At 43.1% G+C, this 23,325-nt stretch overlaps 1 protein-coding gene across 2 annotated transcripts in view; it reads left to right on the top strand.

The window, feature by feature from the left end:
- Positions 1 to 23,325, top strand: part of LOC148501326 (uncharacterized) — a 667,086-nt gene that overhangs the window by 349,451 nt on the left and 294,310 nt on the right. For both annotated transcript variants that reach the window (XM_088450637.1, XM_088450636.1), the window contains exon 13: positions 17,623 to 17,706. In XM_088450637.1, coding sequence (XP_088306763.1) covers positions 17,623 to 17,706 — 84 coding nt within the window. The remainder of the gene's footprint in view (positions 1 to 17,622; positions 17,707 to 23,325) is intronic.

Raw genomic sequence — 23,325 nt, 5'->3', positions numbered from 1 at the left:
TGTCCTTTATTTACCTCAAAATGATGAGAACAAAAGGAAACAATCAAAGGCTCCCATTTATTAATGAGTTTTATCACCAAAACGAGTGATAAATGTCACTGTGTATGAAAAATGTTGCTCAAGCCAATCAGCTCCCAGCTGTCACTTTTCTAACAGTTGACAGTTGGGAGCTGATTGGCTGGAGCACCATTTATCATACACAGTGAAATGTATCACTCGTTTTGGTGATAAAACTCGTTAATAAATTAGGCCCATAGTGTAGTATTTTAAAATGATTGGGACATTGATGATGGTGATAAAATGATGAGGATACCGTTAGCAACCCCTGTACTTCCGACACAGCCAGCAAACCTGCACTAAAGACACCATTGGCACCCCTGCACTGCCGATACTGCCGGTACCCTTCACTGAGGACACTGCACTGCAGCACAGCACTGCAGAACTGCCATTCCATGTACTGAGGACACCATCAGCAACCTCCGTAAGTCACGGCCAGGGTTTCTTGGCACGGTGGTCACCGGGTATTACCTGTGAGGTCATTGTGGCGAGGGGTCTCTGGCAGCGGTGCTGGTGTTTGGCGAGGGGCATTGGCTGCGCGTGGTTCTGTGCGGGCACATTGTCACTGAGGCCTGGCGGTGTTTCCATTCTGTCTGGCATGGACGCCGCCATCTTGCCTCCGGTCATGTGATTCAAGCTGTCCAATCCTGGTGGGTCATGTGCTCTTTCCAGCCAGTCACAGCACGGCACTGAGTATTTAGGAAGGTCCAGAGCCTTCCTTCTTTGCCAGTGCAATGTGTTTCTAAGCTGCAGCTGAGAGTACCTGTGCCTTATTCATCTGCCTGGAAGCGCTACTAGCCTGTACCTTGCCTGCTCCAAACCGGCTGGACTCACCCTGCACCCTCCATTTACCTTTCCCCATCCTGAGTACCTGAACCTGCTGTTTCCCTCACACTCTAACTCTCAGCTGGACTTCATTACCTCAGCCTGCACTTCGTTACAGCTCACCAAACCTGCATACTGGACATTCCTGCCTGTCACTATCTGGACATTCTCACATTTGCTTCACCACAGTTATCAAGAGCGCTTTAGTGCTAAACCTGGACTTTTTCTTTTGCCATTCCCATGTCTGCTAAATCACTTATTAGAAGCTCCACCTTTTTATTTAAATCTGCTTCTGTGTCTGCTCCTATCACCACCCCGGGTCCACAACAAACCCAGACCTTCACACCGCACTGCCGACACAGCCAGCAAACCTGCACTGAAGACAACACTGGTGCTACCGACATCGCCAGTACCCTTCACTGAGGATACTGCCAGCACCGCAGAACTGCCATTCCATGTACTGAGGACACCATCAGCAACCCCTGCACTGCCAAAACACAGCCAGCAAACCTGCACTGAAGACACCGCTGGCACTCCCACACTGCCAACACTGCCGGTACCCTTCACTGAGGACACTGCCAGCACCACAGCACTGCCATTCCATGTACTGAGGACACCGTCAGCAACCCCACTCTGCCGACACTGCTGTCACAGTAAGTACACTATTGGTGTATCCAACCCACACTATATAACACACTGTATCCATGTTTGAAATTGGAAGCTGAACTGCCACATGTTAGTGCCGCCCACTGTGTCGTTTAGCTTAGTCAGCCAGCTAGCTGGATGCAACCTTTTGGCCTTAACTAGATAAAAAAAAATAATATTGTGAGGTTGTCAAAATTGATTGGAAATGACTGTAAATAAATGTTATTGAGGTTAATAATACTGTAAGAACAAAAACAGGCCCATTTTTTGTGATTTTAGCTGTTTTTATGATATTTTAAGAAAAAATCCAGATCCAAAACTGAAAAACAAAACACCAAGGAAAAAATTCCAAAACCAGATTCAGATCCAATATACTGGAGCCATAAAATCACATTTTAGATAAATGACATCGAATATAGCTCTTGGAAATATGGCTCTATATTTCATATGCTGAAAAAAACTGTTGCTATATTTCTAGCTGGAACTAGATGTTCAGCAAGCAGGAAAATTATATATTTGTGAGCAAGGTAAGACCAAGGGTTGGTGGCAGGGTTCGGGGAAGTGGAGTGTAGAAAGGCTGTTGCTGTGTTTTGGGTAGGGGAGGAGGCACACAGAGCCACTGCAGCTATGATCAGAGAGGGTGAGGGAGGAGGAGAGCTGCTTCTATCACATTGCTGTGGGTGGGAAGGGGGATTGGGGGAGGATAGCTGTTTGGAGTGTGTGCACAAGGCATAAGATATCAAAAGAAAACATTGGAACTGAAGTACCAATGTTTTTATCATTCAAAGATTGTTTAGACCTAAACATTGGTTCTGGAACATCAATGTTAACTGATGTTTCTATTTTTTAAAGTAAACTACTGTACCTGTAGGTACTTAAACATATAATACACTAATAGACTTCTGAAATCATACTTATTTAATGTTTGTTTTATAGAGGCTTGCAGTAGATTCAGTCTGGCAGTTCAAAAAAATAGCAGCACTCAGAGGACTTAAAAATTGCAAAACTCCTGTATTAGATCTGTAAAGACCTGGTACTTCTTAGGCGGCATACTACAAGCAGCCCTCCTGACACATTCAGAACCAGAATTCAGAACCAGTGTACTTGTGTAGGTGCATGTATGTTTAATAAAATGTTACTGTCTACAGTGTGTGTGTGTTCTGTGGTTTTTTAATATTGCTTTTGCTGTGGAACTACATGTACCAGCAAGCCCATAATGTACCAGCATGCGGGGGAGGCTTGCTGGGACCTGCAGTTTCATAGCAAAAGAAAATATTTGTAACTATTTGAAATGTGCTACACTACGCTATCAACCTACCCCTGGATAGGGAGACCCCTTTATTGGGGCAGAGATGGCTCCAGGGGTAGCCGCACCCTGTGCTGGATAGGTAAAATGCACCCGTGTAATGTCAGGCTGGGGGTGAGCCCAGCACTTCATCACTAGCTGGACTTCCCCCAGCCCTCTCCTGGCACTGAATGGATGCTGGCTGCATGCGCACAGCATCCATTTAGCTATTCTGGGATCCGGCACCACCACACAGCTGCAGCAGTGGTGGTGCCCAACCTCCTGACCAGACCACCCATGGGACACTTTGACCCATGGGTGGAACAGCAGGAAAGTGCTGTCCGGCTGAAAGTGGGATATTGGTAGGGGTGCACCCTCTATGGGTCGGCGCCCATGTTCGACTGCACTGGTCAAACAGCCCAAGAGTCGGCCCTGATTAGGCGGTCCTTAGCTCCCCAGGGAACCCTGGCCTGGACTGATTAGTGGTCAGGGTTAATGCTTTGACTGGGGGGCCCAGTGAAAGGGCTCCCCTGGCTGTGGCATTAGCCCCCTCACTAGAAAAAGTCTGGTGCTGGTTCTACTCAATTTTTCCCCCTGTATTTCCAGAACTAGATCAGTGCCCAGTGCTAGTTGCGCACTGCCCCTAAGTCATTTGTCCCCTGTATTTTTGCAACCAGGGCTGGTTCTGACTAGTTTATTGTGCTAAAGTACAGGGGACCCCTATGTCATTTGTCCCCTGTATTTAATCAAAACCAGCACTGGGTCACTAAAAGCCCAGGGCTCTTTTGTGGAGGGGGGCATGCCATTTTTTTATTTATTTGTTTTCACAGGTTTTTTTTTTTTTTTACCACAGCAACACAGATGGGTCTCTCTGATCCTGTCTATGCTCTGTATCAATGACCCAGATGCATGTAGCATGGATCTCCTGGTCCATGCATGCATCTGTGTCCTTGAAATACATAGCAACACAGAGGGGTCTCACTGATCCCATCCGTGCTTCTGTGTCAATGTACAAAAGTGTCTCAATACACAATGGGCAACATTAATGAGTAGTAACAAAAGACAGGGGAGGGCTAATGAAAATGTGATTTGTTGTCTGTCTGTGGAAAATGTGCAGTCTGTACAAAATGAATTCCTCCCCTCTGTATTGAGAAAAGCAAAGTGTTTACCTGGAGAAGGACATAAACATATAGTAAATTACTGATGGTCAGTTTTTGAATTATACTGTATATATGTTGAATCATAAAAAAAATTTTTTGGAGAAAAAAATAGGTTTACACTGAAATTCAAACCCTAATTTCCTGATGCGATGTGCAGTCACCTTACCACTACACTATAACACCTACAGGCAAATACTGAAGTCTTTTACCTCTTACATAGTGAAAATGAACTGAAACTGACAGCTTCTGTTCTAGATCCAGCTAGAAATATAGCAACAGTTTTTTTTACAGCATATGAAGTATGGTGCTATATTTTCAAGTGCTATTTTCTATCCTGTAGGACCTTTTACTGTATATCTAGCCAAAGTATGCAGGGAATTTTGTAAGCCTGTCTGGCACTGCAATGGGAGGCAGCTTACTGTATAGGATCTTCCTCTCCAGCTTTCTACTTAGGCAGCCACAGTATACTTTTCTAAAAATGCCACCTGCTGTCTGAAAAGTGGTACTACACTATATTTCAGCCTCCTTACACATGTCCTGACATGTATATCTTGGCGGGGCTGGTTATCTGATGTCATGAATGGCAGTCCATGGCTCAATTTTCAGAAAGGTGTATGTGGACACATCTGTATGTAGCTATGTCACCGCCTTATTACACCAACTTCCTACCTTAACCGAGGGTTGTGGATTTGATTATGTGCTGTCTTGCTGCTCTACTCTGGTGTTTTCTACCTCTATTATCTATGCTCATATACAACATGTATTGTTTTCACATACGGAGGCAATGGGAATGGTCAAATGGCACTCTACATTTCCTACTATACCCATGTCCACCATTATTAAATATTTTGTTAAATTAAACAAGCAATTAATTTCAGAATCATATGCAGAGATGCAATATAAATTATTGTACCATGCTTATTTCACCCTTAAATTGAGATTCATTATTGGGGTCTCTACAGACTCCAATTGTTTTAAGTGTAAACAGCCAGAAGTGGATTTGATGCATTGCATGTGGTTCTGTGAGGAGGTACAGTTATTGTGGTATTTAGTCCATATCTATATTTGAACCACACTAGGCATAACTTTTGAGATGACTCCTGATTGGGCTCTGTGAGATATTACTTCCCCATCTAGTTCCCCATGCCTTTCCAATGGGTACACACCAGTTACTAGCAAAAATTGCGGCTGCCGCCCAAAAAAAACATACTGTCCCAAGTAATTTAATTTGATACGTTAACTTTAGCTCTTTTACAACCTAAAGTGTCCTATTTGTTCCATATGGACTGGATGGAAATGTCTATTAATAAAGATAAGGGACAGAAATTATTTTTTTTTTATCTAGCTTCTGTATATTCACACTCTACCCCCTCAAGTGAAAAAAACTCTCTGATCTACAGTTCAGTGGACAGCCTGGTATGAATACCCCTAAATCTATATATCCAAAATGTCGCTATTTAGCGCTACAAGTAAAATAATTGCTTTCCAATCCAATTGTGGTTCCAATGCACAAAAAGTTATATTGCAATAAAAAGAAAGTTACACGTTTAGATCAAACATAATTAGCGCAAAAAGCAAGTAAATACAAAGGTACAGACCGATACATATGCTAGCGCTCTGGAATCCAGTACTCAGCCATCAATCCTGAAGCCTGCAGTCATCTAGTAAGGGAAAATGACTCCCTTACAGTTCACAGAGTCCTAGCCTATATACCACAGAGATCACATATACAACAATAGAGATGAGCTGGCATGATTCCATTGGTTCTTGCTCCATGTCATTTTGTTCATTGGTTAGTTCATATGGTGTCATCAGAGCTGTGGATTAGCTTTCCAACTGCTTCTTTGTTTAGGTTTCCCTCTGAAGAACTAATAAAAAAAACACTACATACAGAGATACATTCTAACCTATAATTCATATCTTGCAGACGCATGATGCGATTTCCTTGCGGATGAAACCAATGACCTGCAAATAAACAGGGATTTAGAATGGTACCAAACATGACATGTCTAATAGTTCTGTACCTTAAATATCATATACATACATTTCACAACGTAATTATATGCAATTAAAACCTCTAATATCACGTTCACTGTGAAGGAACCTTTTTATAAGTATGTGCATATGTGAGTGTAAGATAATTGTGTAAATTTGCTAGTATGCGTTGTGTGTATATGTGGGTGCATGTGCACTCAAAGGTGCGTGCATATAGTTACACATACGAGATGTGTAACCATGTAAGTGTGCGTGCTATGTAATTCAGTGTATTTGTGATGTGAAAAATATATATATATATATATATATATATATATATCTCACATCTCCCTAGCTTTATTTACTGGCATTATTTTAATATTTAGACATTTCCTGAACCAAATTCTAAGTTGTAAATTAAGGTTTAATTCTAAGCAGGTGGGGACTCCCAGCTGTTTGCCATTGCCACTCTGTCTGGTAGCTTGCGATAGGCCCCTCTCCACTTAATTAGAGTGTAGGTGTCAGTTCCTATGAACCAAAACAGCACCGAACATAAAGGTATTTTATTGCTAACGACCTGCAGGCCTCTGACAATGATTCCCAACCTTGCATTCAGACTGTGCTACATTTTTAATTATTTGTCACAGGCATACTGTATCAGTATGCAGAGTCTCTCAAAACATATGCAACCACCCACAGACATACACATTAAACCTGTCTTCCACACTCTGACCAAATTCTGTAGTGATATATAAATATATATTTGTGCGTATCAGAATTGCGCTGATGCAGAGTAGAATCCAATCAATTCGTCATCAGACCATAGTCGACTAACTCATCAGATAATAATTGCAAGCGATCGTATCCAATTATCCAACTTCGACACTGGTACAATATGGAATTGTTGTCTTCCGGTAATCTCCTTCCCCTTTTAAATTGTCCATTCTTTGTGATCTAGTGTTTTACATTTGATGCCTATATATTTGGCAATTGCTACATGCTTTACTCTATTTTGGGGCTGATTCAGCTGAACACAGATTCCCGATTATTGGGAATCTACACAGGACCCATTCTGCAAGTGTGCAGAATGAGTTCTGCGTAATCGCATGCAGCCCCTGCATTGCCTCTGCCTGGCTTGACAAACAGACGCATTTAAGGGCTGTTGCAGGGTCAGCTGCCGTTCCTGGAGACGGGGGAGTTTCTGCCCCATTTTTCCGGAGTGGCAAGGCCAGGGACTGCATAGATAGACAGTCTCCTAGCCTCACAAGTCAGCCAGCCTGAATAAGCAGAGGCTTACTCAGCTGGCTGGTGGCCCGGCACTGTCCACCATGATCCCAGGCTTGGTCGCAGTTCTGGGATCACAAATGCAGAAGGTGGTGTCATACACCTCCTGCTGCATTTGCATATTTGCAGGGACGGTATTGCAAAGTTGCCTGCATGCAGCTTTGCAATTCTTTCCACTGTTGAATCACCCCTTTAATACACTGTAGTGGATTCTCCATATATTCTTTAGATTGTGATATTGTATAATTAATTCTATTTGTCCTACAGTATTTTGTTTTCCGACTGTTATTAATTATTGTAATCTGCAGTGGGGAATGGAGTTATCATGTGACTGGAAGTATAGAAACACAAGAAACCTGCTGAAGAATTCATTTATTTATAATAGTAGATTTATACAAGAGTATAACATATCTACTGAACAAAAGAATGTTTCATCATTAACAGTGGGATGTTTAGCCCTCTATGCATGATATAAATCAAACCCGACTAATAGTTGTTTAAAAAAGACTTAAATTGAAGAGTTAACCTTAAACTTACATGGGCCACAAGCAGAAGATCTATCTAACAAGGGATCAGGTGCAATATTAAAATCACCCATCATGAAAAAGCCCCCATTACTTACCTGTTGAATGTCAATAAATAATATTGGATAGATAATTGGAGGCAATAGTGATGTCATAGAGATCCCTACCAAAACCAAATATCTTGTCCAATTTACATATGATAGTAAATGAGCAATTATGACTTGCAAAAATTGCCACTCCATTGCTCTTAAAAGAGCCATATAGCTCAGAGGACACACTGTCTGCCTGAGCCTCACATAACTTAACACTTCAGCCGGAATCAGTATGAAATACCGCCGGCCACATGGCCGGCAGTTCGATTACCGGCAATGACAGCCCGACAAATGCAGACATCCCAGCAACGGAAGCCCGACAGCGCTGGAAATCCTGATCGTCCCTAAGGTAAGTATATACTAACCTAACCCCCTAACCCTCCTTAGGGGTGCCTAACCCTAATCCCCCTTCCCCACTGCCTAAACCTAAGTCCCTTGGGGGGTGCCTAACCCTAAGTCTCCCCCGGGGGTGCCTAACCCTAACCCTCCCTCCCCCTAGCCTAACCCTAACCCTCTAGATATAGACACCGGTCATTTATCCCACGCCGGGATACAGCAGTCGGGAAGCCTGCTGTCGGGATTACGTCAGGGGGCTTCCCGACTGCATACCCTCCAGCCTGCCTCCAGAGTCATCAGTGCTTCTTCTGGGCCAATTGGTGACTGTATAGCACCACACCAGCATACAGGAATCAGACCCTCTGTGGCCTTGCATCATTCACTTTCATACTGGCTCCTTGCTGCCAGTTGGTGAGCTCTCCAGGTCTGTCATCCTTACCCCATCAGTGTTGCTATTTAAAGGTCTCCACCTCTTGATCCCCGCACTGAGGGTCTCAGAAGCCTGTCAGCCTCCCTCGGCATCCCTAGAGCCCTGGCAGTCCCCACTGTTGCTGTGACTTGGATGGCCTGAATGGTTGATAGCCATCCCTACCTTAGTGACTAGTATTTTTATGCAGTGAGTGGTGGCAGGTTGGCTTTCCCCAGAGGCTACTCATCTGTAGCTGTTTCTCTCTGCAGCTGCCAGGTACAGTGAAGGGGCAGGTGCCACTGGCCAATTGTTTCTGCGGCAGCTGCTTCTCGCTGTAGTTGCCGGGTAAATTGAGGGAGCAGATGATGCTGGCTGTGTGTCTCCCCGGGTTGTCTAATAACTACTGTCCAATCACTATTTAGATACAGCTGCTGTCAAAAACATGCCAATGACTGACTTGCTGCCTCCTGTTGCCTCATGAGATTATCAACTGAAAATCACTCTCCCTGCATCCAAAATCATTCTGCATCTATAAACTGTAACCATCGGGATGCATGCACAGTGCAAACTCAATGCATCACAGTTTGCATGCAACATAGCTACTGCATCTACCTCTGAATCAGCCCCTGTGTGCTTATCTCCAGTGCTGGGATCTCCATATGGACTATCAGATGCTTTCCGCAGCCTGACCAGGTCCTGGCAGATTGCGAGGCCAGGAAATCTGCATCTACCAAAGAAGGCCCTTGCCTCGTCCCTCCCTGAAAATGGGGGCATGTCACCATGCCCTAGCTTCATCCCCCAAATGCTGCACCATGTCAATCATTATGAATGTGAAAGAAGTAAATATACAATCATAAGCATTAAATTCACAATCAACAGCAAGAACAAAAAGGAGTTACTGATGTGGTGCACTCTGAGACCTTCTGTAATATTGGCCTTTATTAAACAGTAGTCTTTATTGATATGTTTTCTAAAATCCAATATAACAGAAGGTCGCAGAGTGCACCACATCAGCAACTCCTTGTTTTTGCTCTTGTTTTTGAATTTATTCAAGAGCTGGTGGTCATCATCACTTTTGAATATGTGTGTACAACTCGGTGGCTATAGCAGAGTTGTGTACTCACCAGCAGAAATATACAGTATATAAGGAATCTAGGCATAATCCAGGGAATTTAACCAGATTGTGTGGTTTATCAAATACAGCTGTACTCACTGTTACACTGTTTGTCCAGAGCATGAAGTGGAGCTGGTAGTGGAGCGGGTTTAGAAAGCTCATCAGCTGGTGATTGTCTCAAGCATTGTGGCAATTGTGTAGGCACTGCAACAGCAGTTATATATGGGTACGTGTCTCAGATCTCAGGAGCGAAGGGGAGACAGCTGTCCTCCAATGTATTGCTCATGCACAGTAAACCAGATCATGGTAAGTATCCATTTAGGAGCCATGTTGTTGGAGACTGTGCAGTAGTGCACTCCACTTCTAACAACCACATATTTATAAGTCCCAAAAGAAATTATTATCTTGAAAATATGAATGGACTGGTATGAGATGAGACCTGTGACATAGTATGAGAAGAATGAACATACTGTTGTGGGATTACCTCTTATGTGTTTGAAATATAAAAAATAACCTGGTTCCACCTGAAATAGAGAGATTTTCAAGATAATTATTTCTTTTGGGACTTATAAATATGTGGTTGTTAGAAGTGGAGTGCACTACTGCACAGTCTCCAACAACATGGCTCCTAAATGGATACTTACCATGATCTTGTTTACTGTGCATGAGCAATACATTGGAGGACAGCTGTCTCCCCTTTGCTCCTGAGATCTGAGACATGTACCCACATATAAATGCTGTTGCCGTGCCTACACAATTGCCACAATGCTTGAGACAATCACCAGTAGATGAGCTTTCTAAACCCACTCCACTACCAGCTCCACTTCATGCTCTGGACAAACAGTGTAACAGTGAGTACAGCTGTATTTGATAAACCACACAATCTGGTTAAATTCCCTGGATTATGCCTAGATTCCTTATATATATTTCTGATGGTGTGTACACAACTCTGCTATAGCCACCGAGTTGTACACACATATTCAAAAGTGATGATGACCACCAGCTCTAGAATAAATTCACAAACAAGAGCAAAAAAAAGGAGTTGCTGATGTGGTGCACTCTGCGACCTTCTATTGTATTGGATTTTAGAAAACATATCAATAAAGACTACTGTTTAATAAAGGCAAATATTACAGAAGGTACCACATCAGTAACTCCTTTTTGTTCTTGCTGTTGATTGTGAATTTAATGCTTATGATTGTATATTTACTTCTTTCACAACTTCTTTCACATTCATAATGATTGACATGCTGCAGCATTTGGGGGATGAAGCTAGGGCATGGTGACATGCCCCCATTTTCAGGGAGGGACGAGGCGAGGGTCTTCTTTGGTTGATGCAGATTTCCTGGCCTCGCAAGCTGCCAGGACCTGGTCATGCTGCAGTAAGCTTCTGATAGTCCATATGGAGATCCCAGCACTGGAGATAAGCACACAGGGGCTGATTCAGAGGTAGATGCAGTAGCTATGTTGCATGCAAACGGTGATGCATTGAGTTTGCACTGTGCATGCATCCCGATGGTTACAGTTTATAGATGCAGAATGATTTTGGATGCAGGGAGAGTGATTTTCAGTTGATATTCTCAGGAGGCAACAGGAGGCAGCAAGCCAGTCATTGGCATATTTTTGACAGCAGCTGTATCTAAATAGTGATTGGACAGTAGTTATTAGACAACCCGGGGAGATACACAGCCAGCATCGTCTGCTCCCTCAATTTACCCGGCGACTACAGCGAGAAGCAGCTGCCGCAGAAACAATTGGCCAGTGGCACCTGCCCCTTCACTGTACCTGGCGGCTGCAGAGAGAAACAGCTACAGATGAGTAGCCTCTGGGGAAAGCCAACCTGCCACCACTCACTGCATAAAAATACTAGTCACTAAGGTAGGGATGGCTATCAACCATCGATATTTTCAAAAAGGTTAGGCAGACAGACACCATGAAGGTCTGCCACCAGTGGAGTGACAGGCTCAGACAAGGCACTTGTCCTCAGTGGGGAGTGAGTTGCCCACTGTGGGGGAGAGTGGCTCTGGCAGTTATTCAGGTCATCCAAGTCACAGCAACAGTGGGGACTGCCAGGGCTCTAGGGATGCCAAGGGAGGCTGACAGGCTTCTGAGACCCTCAGTGTGGGGATCAAGAGGTGGAGACCTTTAAATAGCAACACTGATGGGGTAAGGATGACAGACCTGGAGAGCTCACCAACTGGCAGCAAGGAGCCAATATGAAAGTGAATGATGCAAGGCCACAGAGGGTCTGATTCCTGTATGCTGGTGTGGTGCTATACAGTCACCAATTGGCCCAGAAGAAGCACTGATGACTCTTTAGGCAGGCTGGAGGGTATGCAGTCGGGAAAATGGCTGACGTAATCCCGACAGCCGGCTTCCCGACTGCTGTATCCCAGCGTGGGATAAATGACTGGCGTCTATATCCAGACGCCTGTCATTTTCCCGATGCCGGGAGACCGACGCCCGGCATCCCGATCGAAGGGATGCCGGGCACCACGAGCAGACAGCTGCTGGGGGGGTAGGGTTAGGTTTAGGGCACCCCATGGTGCAGAAGTACGTCCACACGCCAGTACCAGTGTCTCCCTCGAGTACCACCCAGTGGTGCAAAGGTGCATTAGAATGCTACCTCCTGTGCATTTCTTCAAGTATCACTCAAGGGCCAACTCTAGTCTACCTCTCATGTGCTAATTCTAGTGTATCTCTTGAATGCTATTCCAAGTATCATCATGTCCTGGTGTAGTAGTGCCTTTGCTAGGCACTTCCTTTGGGCCACTGATATTCCAGTCTCTATTCCCATGGGTCTTGGATATCGCTTGGATGGGTCACTGGTGAACACATCCCTGCAGGTTAGACTCCGCACCTTTGACCAGGTCTCATCAACATTCAAGACCTGTGGATGAGGAGTCATGATATCCAGCCTGTTACCCCGAACTCTACCTATAAGCAAGATCACAACCCCTTCATAGGGGATTCCAGGACATCAAACCTGACAGTTTGATCAGGCCCAAAGAATTTTGGAAGTCGGTAGTTTTCTGGATATTGAGGCCATTCAGGATTTTGCCTCTCATTTAAAAAACCAGGAAGTAGTGCAGCTACAACTTATGCAGAATTTTTTGGCACTATCAAAACAATTCTCTACCACCAAACCCCTCCCGCTTTCTAGTGTTCCTAACTCCAGACTTTTGGCTACTTTTCAGCAATTTTTTGAGCAAGTACAGGATTCCCTCCAATTTATTCCTGAGCTACTAGGTGTTGCCTTAAATTCTTCTGGTTCCTCCTCCACACCGAGTGAAATCAGACATCAGAGTTTTGACGTCCCAAGCTTTTGGAAGCAGAGCGTCAATGGCGTAGAGAGCTTTCTCTATGTCTATATTGTGGGAGCTCTGATCATTTTATCAGAGACTGTTCCCTTCACCAGTCTAGCTCTGATACCAAAGGCCTATGCTTCAGAGATCCTGTTTCTAGTTCTCTTCGTACCTCATCGGCAAATGAACTTTCCTCAGTTTCAGGCAAGAGATTAAGATCTACTATGTTAAAGAAGGTTCAACTTTTTGACGGGGGGCCTGTAACAAGTCTTTCAGTCTGGGAGTGGGTCTCAAGGGTATCTACTCAAATGAGAGTTTAAAGTCGCTCTCCCCAAGAGGGAGAATAAAGTTTCATACCCCAGGAGGAGTTTTCAGGTGACCTACCCCAGAAAGGGGTTCCAAGTGCGGTGCCCCAGGAGGGGGTTTCAAGTACAAGTTTCTTACCCCAGGAGAGGTTTTCGGGTGTTTGCCCCAGGAGGGGGCTTTAATTACAAATCTCACACCCCAGGAAGGGGTTCCAGGTGCTATGCCCCAAGAGGGGGCTTGAACCTAAAGTTTCTCAACCCAAGAGGGGGACATAAATACCGTTCCCTAGGAGGGGGCTTTAATTGCAAGTCTCACACTCCAGAAAAGGTTCCAAGTGCTGTGCCCCAGGAGGGGGCTTCTATTTCAAGTTTCTCACCCCAAGAAGGTGCTACAAGTTTTGTTCCCCAGGAGGGGTCTTCTGGTGCTAAACCCCAAGGAGCGGTTTCAAGTTTCACGCCCCAGGAGGGGGCCTTCATTTTGAGTTACATTCCCCAAGAGAGGAGTTTCATTTAGAGTTTCATGCCCCAGGAGGGGGCCTTCATTTCGAGTCACATTCCCCAAGAGAGGGGTTTAATTTCGAGTTTCACGCAACAGAAGGGGGCCTTCGTTTCGAGCCTTACGTCCCAGGAGAGGGCCTTCATTTCAAGTGTTACACCCCAAGAAAGGGTTTCAAGTTTTGTACCTCAAAAGGGGGTTTTGAGTCACTCACCCCAGGAGAAAGTCTCTGTTTTTGCATCCCAAAAGGGGGTTTCATATTTCGTACCTGAAAGGAAAAGCCAAGTCAGCTTCCCCAGAAGGGGGTTTTAGGTCCCACACTCCAACAGGGAGTGTCAAGGCCTGTACTCCAGGAGGGGGCCTTGGGTCTCTCACCCCAAAAGGGGGTTTCAAGTTTAGTACCCCAGGAGAGGGTCTTCGTTTTGAGTTCTTCACCACAGAAGAAGAATATAAGTTTCTCTCCTCAGGATGCAGTTTCCAATTCGAGTTATATAACCCAGGATGGGGGTCTCTAATCTTTATTCCCAAGACAAAGGTTCAAGAGCTGTACCCCAACAGGGGTTTTCTGATGCTATACCCCAGGAGTGGTTTCATGTGTCATACCCCAAGGAGGGGGTCTCAAATGCTATACCCCAGGAGGAGTTTCATGTGTCATGCCCCGAGAGGGAGTTTCAAGTGCTATTCCCCAGATAGGGACTTCAAGTATCCTACCCCAGGATGGGGGTCCAAGTATCTTACCCCAGGATGGGATTCCCAGTGTTATACCCCAGGAGAGGATTTCAAGTGTTGTGCCCCAAGAGAGGGTCCTCATTTTGAGGTCATCACCCCAGGAGGGAGTTTCAAGCCTCACACCCCAAGAGGGGGTCTCAAGTTCCTCACCCCAGGAGGGGGTTTCAAGCATCGTACCTCCAGAGGAGGTTTCTAGTTGTGTACCCCAGGGGGTTTTCAACCTTCACACCTCAGGAAGGGGTTTCTAGTCCTATACCCCAGCAGGGGTTTTCCAGTGTTACACCCTGGAAGAGGGTCTCACACCCCAGGAGAAAGTCTCAAGTCTTACATCCCAAAAAGGGGTTTATAAGTCAGTATCCCAGGGAAATATCTCAAGTTTCTTGCACCAAGAAAGGATCTCCGGTTCTTTAGTCAAGGAAGATTCTTCCGGTGTTGTGTCAAAGTCAAACATTTTAGTATCCCATCAGTTAAGAGGTTCACAAGATGATGCTACCACTACATCTATAAGTATCACTCAGGATCCATCTGATGTTTCTATGCCCATTTTTTTTTATGGAGATATAACGCAGTGTTATGCCTTGGTGGATCACTTCATCGCTATTATGAAATTCTTTCCATGGTCTGAAATCAAGCCTACTAATGTAGTAAAATATATAATTTCATCTCTCCGAGGTAAAGCTTGGGACTGGGTTGAGCCTATTTATGATTCAAAGGATCCGATGCTGTCAGACTTAGTAGCTTTTAGTGCAGCTGTCATTAAAGAATTTAGGCCAACTTATCCAGGCAGTTCACTCATAGACACTCGCCTCAACGAAGTCCCTAGCCTTAGAGTACCATCTTCCACCATTAAACTCAGATGCACTTCTTTGAGTTTTTCCAAAATAATCTGGCGCAAGGACAGCCAATTCAGAAGGAGAAAACTACTAAAATGATGAATTATAATACAGATTCTGACTACGATCTTGAGTACAATGAAAAACTATTTTCAGTAGTTCCTGTGAGAGACCATTTGCAACTTAAGTCGTCTTCTTCAAGTGGTTCGAAAAAAATCTCAGAAAAAGATGAAGAATCGATGACTTCCTGGTGACCAACCTTTCTATGACTAAGTGACCATTTTTTCAGATTATTAGTCCAATTTGAAGTTTGAGAGACCATCCGGTAGTTGTGTGCCTTGTTCTTTATAATCTTCAAACTCTTCTTATGTTTTCAAACAAGATTGTTTGGTGTTTTCAAGTAAAACCTTTTTTTCTTGTACTCCTAGTGAAGATCTCTTCAAGGTTTTTTGGAAGCTTGAGCCCAAGAAGGATTATCTGGAGATATTCACTTTTCGTGTTCTGTCCTTCTGAGAAGTTCCATTCGAGCCTTCGGGGGTGTCTGGTGTCCACCCTGAAAGGGGGGGGGACTGTCAGGGTTCGGCCTAGGATCGGCTATCTCTCACCTGACTTTTTATTTGGTCAGACGTCTGGTGCAGTGATGGGCGAGGTGCTGAGCATTTTGCCTTAGGTGCTTGTGAACTTCCATGGTCGGCTGTGTGTGTTGGGGATCGGAGTTCCTAGCATGGGCGCCACCATGATAGTTCCTATCATGTGACAACCTCCCAACCAGTGGTAGCATGATCTCGGTCAGCTGATGCTGTGCTCCAATCATCTGCTACCCCTGGGTATATATCCGGCACCAGAACTCCAGGAAGTTGCCTGATCAACAATTGTCACTCCTATGTGCTAGTAGAGTCTTGTTCCAGGTTCCCTTGGTTTCCATGTTCAGTTCCTAGTGTTTTCAGTGAGCAGCAGTGCAAACAACATCTCTGCCTGTGTGCCAAGTCTCCAGTGTTTCCTGTGAGCAGCAGTGCAACTACATCTCTGCCAGTGTCTTCTGTGAGCTACAGAGCAACTTGCATCACTGCCTGTATTATTGTTCGAGTGCACCCCGTGGTGCAAAAGTGTCTGCACATCAATACCAGTGTCTCTCTCGAGTGCACCCCATGATGCAAAAGTGCATCTGCACACCGTTACTTGTGTCTCTCTCGAGTGCATTGGTAATGTATGGGAGCAAATAACAATAGAAATTTGCTCCCAAACACCAGAAAACAGATCAGATTTTCCTTCACATCAGACAGAACGGACAAATATACTGTATCTATAGGTGTGTACGCAGCCTAAGGGCTTCATTTATCATCGAGTTTTATCATTCACAATGAGTGATAAAACTTGTTGCGTATGATAATGGTGCTCCAGCCAATCAGCTCCCAACTGTCACCTGTTTGAAAAATGACAGTTGGGAGCTAATTGGCTGGAGCACCATTTATCATACAAAACTGAATTTTTAGATAATTGTTACATGTGTATTTAATTATTGTATCCATTATAAGCAGGGATACTGCTAGCAATAATCTATGGCATTTTCATAAACATTTTTCCGCTATGTATTTATTATAATTATGTATTAGTAAAGATATATTGTTTTATTACCTTGAGTCTCAATGTTTTCATAATGGAGAGCACACTTTTATACTGATTTTTACTCAACTGAATATTGAGTATACCTATTTATTATTTATTTATTACCAGTTACTTATATAGAGCTTTGCAGAGAATAGTTGGCCATTCACATCCGTCCCTGCCCCAGTGGAGCTCAGAATCTATATTTCCTATCACATGTGCACACACATGTACACACTAGGGGTAATATTTGTTAGAAGCCAAGTAACCTACCAGTATATTTTTGGAGTGTGGGAGGAAACCGGAGCACCCAGAGGAAACCCAGGCAAGTACAGGGAGAATATACAACCTCCATACAGTTAGGGCCGTAGTGGGTATCGAACCCACGACCTCAGTGCTGTGAGGCAGTAATGCAAACCATTACACCATCTGTGCTGCCTAGCGCAGTGATGTTTGCTTTTTTTTGTTGCCCCTTCATAGAATACTAAGAAATCCTTCAAATTAGGATGATAGAGGTGATTTCAAATAATGTGTATACATAGTCTATTGTTTCTTTTCCATCTATTTCATTTATAATCAAACTACATACAACTTTCCAGTGGCTATCACAGTACAAAAGTAACTTTTTCTTTTCTCCCTTATAGGGCTCATTATCTGCAGCACAAGAAACAAGTATTTTTTCATCTAACATATTACCGGTTCTGCATTCATCAATTCTTGCACAAAAGGTACAGACTTTTGTTTTGTGTGAATTTGCATGTCAATTATATTGCACCACTGGATATAGATGGAGTATTATGCAACACAGACAGAAAAATACTTGAGCTTTTGTTGTTTTGTAGGATAATCTGATAATCTTACAATATTACAGTTTTATTATGATTATAAGAAGTAGAAGCAGAAATGTAATGGGAACCTAGAAATCAAGCTTTTTTTATAAAATGATGTAGAAACTGTAGTTTCTGCATAACTTTATGTTTTGTTCCTATGTACAGTACTAAAAGCACAATACAGGAGATTTCACTGAAATCTCTGGCAGAGTGCTAATTAGCACTGCATGGGGACTACGATCTATCAATTCCTAATAACCATTTTTCCCAAAATGTCGCTAAATAGCGTTATAGGTCGCAGAAGAAATAATTGCTTTCCAGACTTGGATTGTGGTTCCGAAGCACAATAAGATATTATTCACCAAAAAGCAGATAGTTACACACTGTGATCTAAATACAATTAGCGCAAAAGATTATACATAAACAAGGTACAGTCAATACATTATGCAGGCGCTCTGGATCCAGATTTCCGGCATCAAAGATGAAGCCTCCGTCAACAGAAAGAATATGATGACTGGCTAGCAGGTTTAGGGAGCTTGCATATAGACCCTTGCAGAGATAGGCAATACAATAGAAACGAGTTGGCATAATCCTACAGGTTCTTCTTGGTTCTTCTGTCATAGGTCAGTTGGTACAATGGTAGTTCAGCCCTCCAATGGCTCTTTGTGTGTGTTTTAACTTATACAATAGACACTACATACAGAAATACATTCTAACCTATAATTCATATCTTGCGAATGCCTTCTGCGATCTCCTTGCCGATGGAACCAGAGATCTGCAAATAAAATTTGGTTTATAATAGCACCAAACACGATGTGGCTACTACATACTAAACCTTAGCTATCAAATACATGCATTTTATAACATTATACAATAACGAATAAACCTTCTAATATTAGCCTTTATAATAAGGAACCTTTTAGGAAATTTGTGTAAGTGTAAGAGAATCTTGCGTAAAGTTGCTAATATGCGTGGTGCGTTAATGTGTAGAGTGCTTATGATAAAGTCTATGTGTGTGTTATGCAATTCAGTGTATTTATGATGGATTCATATATTTTTTTTTATCCCTTTCTAACATCTTTTAAAACTACAGTGCAAGGTGTTACAAGCAGCTAGGTTCACTTTCAAGCAGGGTAGAGACCCCCAGCTGACTGCAGTTGCCACTTCGTCTGATAGCTAATTCAAAGGTTTTCCTCTGCCTATTTAGAATACACTTGTTAGTACTTCTTAAGCAAACCTCTGACCATTGTTTCTCATTCAGACAAATTCAATTGTGCATATCAGTGTCTGGGTTATATTTCAATTGCCACAGCCATACTTGTCTGTATGCAGGGCTTCTCAATTTATATGTAACACACTCACAGTATACTGGTGTATTTTTTTAATTACTTTTCTCAGACATGTATACAGAAGCTGTTTCTCATTACTAACTAAACCATGCATGAATATTGTGTTTGTCAGTGTGAGAGTGTTGTATATTATTCACTATTTAGTGTTGTGCGACTGTGTGGGTGCGCACGCAATGGTCCATCATGGATTGTACCAACAAAAATCAGACAGCAGACGACCAAATCGTCTGATAACAGTTGAATTGCGATTATTCAACTTTGACAGTCCACCCTTTGATGGCAAACAAGACGCTATCAGAATTTTATCCTAGTTAGTCATGCATAATAAATTATTATCTAATGTCCTATACGGTATGACACAGGTCATTGAACCGTTAGTAATGTGCCTTGGGAAGGGGTAAAACAACCCTTACGGGACCATGGGCAGGATGTGGGATCTCATCGAACCTATAAAAGTGGAGTGGGGGAAATGGAGACTACATTAGCTAGGGTGTTTAAAATAACATTTGCAATATTTTATCATACATGACCAATCCTAAGCAATCACCTGATTGTACACTCTAGTTCAGGATTGTAATACAATGTGTCATTTACCTTGGTATCCATATTATTGCTACTAAGCACCATCATGATTTCATTCTCCCTGATAGTTTTAGAAGTACCTTTTCCACACTTCATCACAGTAGGAACACACCTGGCACATACAGTAAGCCAATTACTAAGATGACAACCACCATGAGAATCAGGAGTTTACCTACACTAGCAACCAACTGCTGGACCCACTTTCCTAGACCGGAGAACCATTTTACAGGGTTCAACCAAGAGAACCACTCTTCTACCTTTTCCTCTACTTCAGCCACTGAAGCATTATGGGTCTTACGAAATTCCCATTTTAACTGCAGAATCTCATCCATCTTCTGGTCTATCACCTCCTTGGGGTTATTAAACTTATTGGTGATGAATGTACAACGCTTGACACCAAACTGGGTGGCTAGAGTCACACAGTATCCACCAGTAACAGCTGTTAAATAATTTAACACTAGCCTATGTTGCACAAGTTCTTTCTTATAAGCTTGTAACTCCTTACCTGTGTACCTAAATGTGTCATCATACATCTCGGTGATATTATCTATTAATTTAGGAAGATCTTGAATATATCTGAAATTTAGTGTACCCCGAGTGATCCTGGTGGGATCCAATGTGACTAAAACTTGACAGCCAGTTGTTTCACTAATCAATTGTGTGGCTTTATGTACATCACCAGGTATCATTCATATTTCTTTTGTCTCTGTGTTCATACTGTGTATGTGAAGATATGGTGATGGTGTGTTTTTATGAATACCAAGCATTTCACCATGTGTAAGTGTCATAACCTCTGGGAGTACTCTTCCCAGATAACACAAACCTTCGGAACTCGGAGAGAGACACTTATATGCTTTTCTACCACATATAAAATATACATCATCGGGGAGAACATAAGGAATAATAAACATCATTATCGTCACACACATTTCCCTTGCAAGTGATCCTATTTCAGGTTCTCCCATTTGACTCATACAAGTTTATGGTTGTAATACCTTGGCACAATACCCTTCTGGTACCCTACCAACCATTTCTTTGGTGGAACTTAGTGTATATTTATACCAAAAGTGTCTTCCACCTAGTCTAATTGTGTGTAAAAGTTCAAGATTTATAGGTTCACTATCAGCTCTTAGTGAGAAGGTCATCATCTGGTTATACCCCGTCACCTCCCAACTTCCTGGTTTCTTGAAGTTGGTGATGTTCAAACATAAAAGTGATTTATCTACTTGGTACTGGTGGAGTTTAAAATAAGGTGGTTTGGTGTGTAGAAATTTTCCATCCAGCGTCTTTCCTTGTTGCAATTCTATAACCTCAGAGACATTCAATGGAAATGGCACTAACCCTACATTATGCTGTCCCTGAGGGACATGAGAACACACCCAACAGTCAGTCTGGTTTAAAACTTTGCCCACCATAGTATGATAATCCTCTAAAGGATACCCACCCCAATACTGCTTTTACTTAGGCTGGCACCGTTTGTCTGACCGGTGGGAAGGACCATATCAGGTGCTGCTGACAAGTACGACATCTGTGAAAGTAGCTGAGAGAGATACCTGGGTCCATTCCAGCCACTGCAGAAAGGTTAATCACCCGGAGGAGATACAAGGCGGAATCGAGGCACATTCGACTATGGACCCACAAAATTCACACATACAATAATCCTCAGATGATAGACCCTCACACTGTCTCTGAGTTTCCAGAATAACAGCTCTCTTAACAATTACTGTACTGGGTTTGTTCAGGTACCGCCCTTGTGACTGTATTGCTCCTTCTCCCAACTCCACTCCATTGATATTACCATCAGCTCCCCTCTCCATCCTCTATCCTCCGTCACAGAAATGAGACATCCCAAGACAAACTAAAATGAAAAAAAACCCAGGAAGAAAGACCCCCCCATAATCACAGCCCACCATTCCATTGCTGGAATAGTGGTCTGTATATTTCTCTAGCTCAGGTGTTCCACTGCAGTCACCAACTCTCCTGGAACATGCACGCAATCGACAGGCCCATGATATCTGCCTCGATTCTGCCTTGTATCTCCTCTGGGTGATTAACCTTTCTGCAGTGGCTGGAATGGACCCAGGTATCTCTCTCGGCTACTATCACAGATGTCGTACTTGTCAGCAGCACCTGATATGGTCCTTCCCAACGGTCAGTCAAACAACCTGAACATAAGAAATTACGGATCATTACATATTCTCCAGGTTCAACATCATGACAGTTTGTCTCAGGCATATCAGGTGACAATATTTTCAATTTCTGCTGTTGTTGTTTCAATAGCTTACTCATTTTTATAAGATACCTCACAGTAACCTCATTATTACCCTTTAAATCATCCTGTGGACAATCAAATGAGGTTGTTTACCGAACAGTATCTCAAAGGGGGACAGATTAAGAGGCGACCTGGGGGTGGTCCTGGCGCCATTATTACCCATCAACTTACACATGTTCTGGAAGACATCACCTGTGAAATAGAGTACCACTATCACTTTTAATAATTCTAGGGATACCGTATCTGCATACAAACTCCTGTACAGCCTTTTTGTCAGTGAATACAGCAGTATTAGTGGCAGCTGGATATGCCTGTTATCCAATTAGAAAACACATCTGCACAAACTAATACACACTTAAGATTTCTGCAGGGTGGTAATTGGATGAAATCAATTTGTATTACCTGAAAAGGTCCGTCTGTTGGAGGGATGTGTGATGACTTGGACGGTATTGTTTTCCCAATGTTTTTCCTCAAGCAGGTCAGAGTCAGACCGTGCGCTGCCTCAGCCAAGCTTGGGTAATATGCCTTGGGAGCCACTGGCTTACCTTGTTCATCTCTCCAGAGTCCAGAGGACTCTGGCTCACATCCCTTTGATCTCCAGACTGCCTTTTCCTGAATGGAACACAAATTCTGCATCTTAATTAATTTCTGCATATCACCAGTTTGAAAAACCACCCTTTGATCAACTGTCATATTTATTCTTAAACCTGCTGCCCTTTTTTGCAGCTTTGTCTGCCCTGTTATTGGAACAGCTGTTAACAGTTATGTTGTAGCCCCTGGGTTTAGACAAGGTCTGGCATGGCCGTAGTTTGTTCTTTGCAACCTTGTGCCCTGTTTATGAGAAATGAAGCACGACAGTTTAGTATCATTAAACATGACAAACAAAATCAGAGTACAACAATAAATCATCTACATAACAGAGCCATTGCTTTAAAAACCCTGTATAGTTTCACTGCAGATATACTGCAGGGGTTAGTGTGCTTCAGTTCTTAATCTCACTGTTTACTGTAAACAAGGACACTTGATTTTACCAACATGTACAATTACTTGAGGCTTACACACACTTATTACATTTCTTTAGAGGTGCAATGTCCTAGTGGTGCTTTAAAACACATTTTATTTTATTTTTTTTATTGCTGGTTTCACTCTTTAAGTGCTAATAATATTCCCCCTCCTGCCATGCTCTCCACTACTCTCACCGGTTTCAACTGCTGCCCCTGCTGGTTGCAGATTAACAGCTTGGGCAATGGCTGAATTTACGGTGGATTCATCATCATCTATAATTAAATTTTTCTGTGGGTGACTTAAATCAGG

This window comes from Taudactylus pleione, unplaced genomic scaffold, assembly GCF_031769625.1.
Source record: "Taudactylus pleione unplaced genomic scaffold, aTauple2 ptg000520l, whole genome shotgun sequence".
NCBI lineage: Eukaryota > Metazoa > Chordata > Amphibia > Anura > Myobatrachidae > Taudactylus > Taudactylus pleione.
This window is presented reverse-complemented; position numbering and strand designations above follow the sequence as displayed.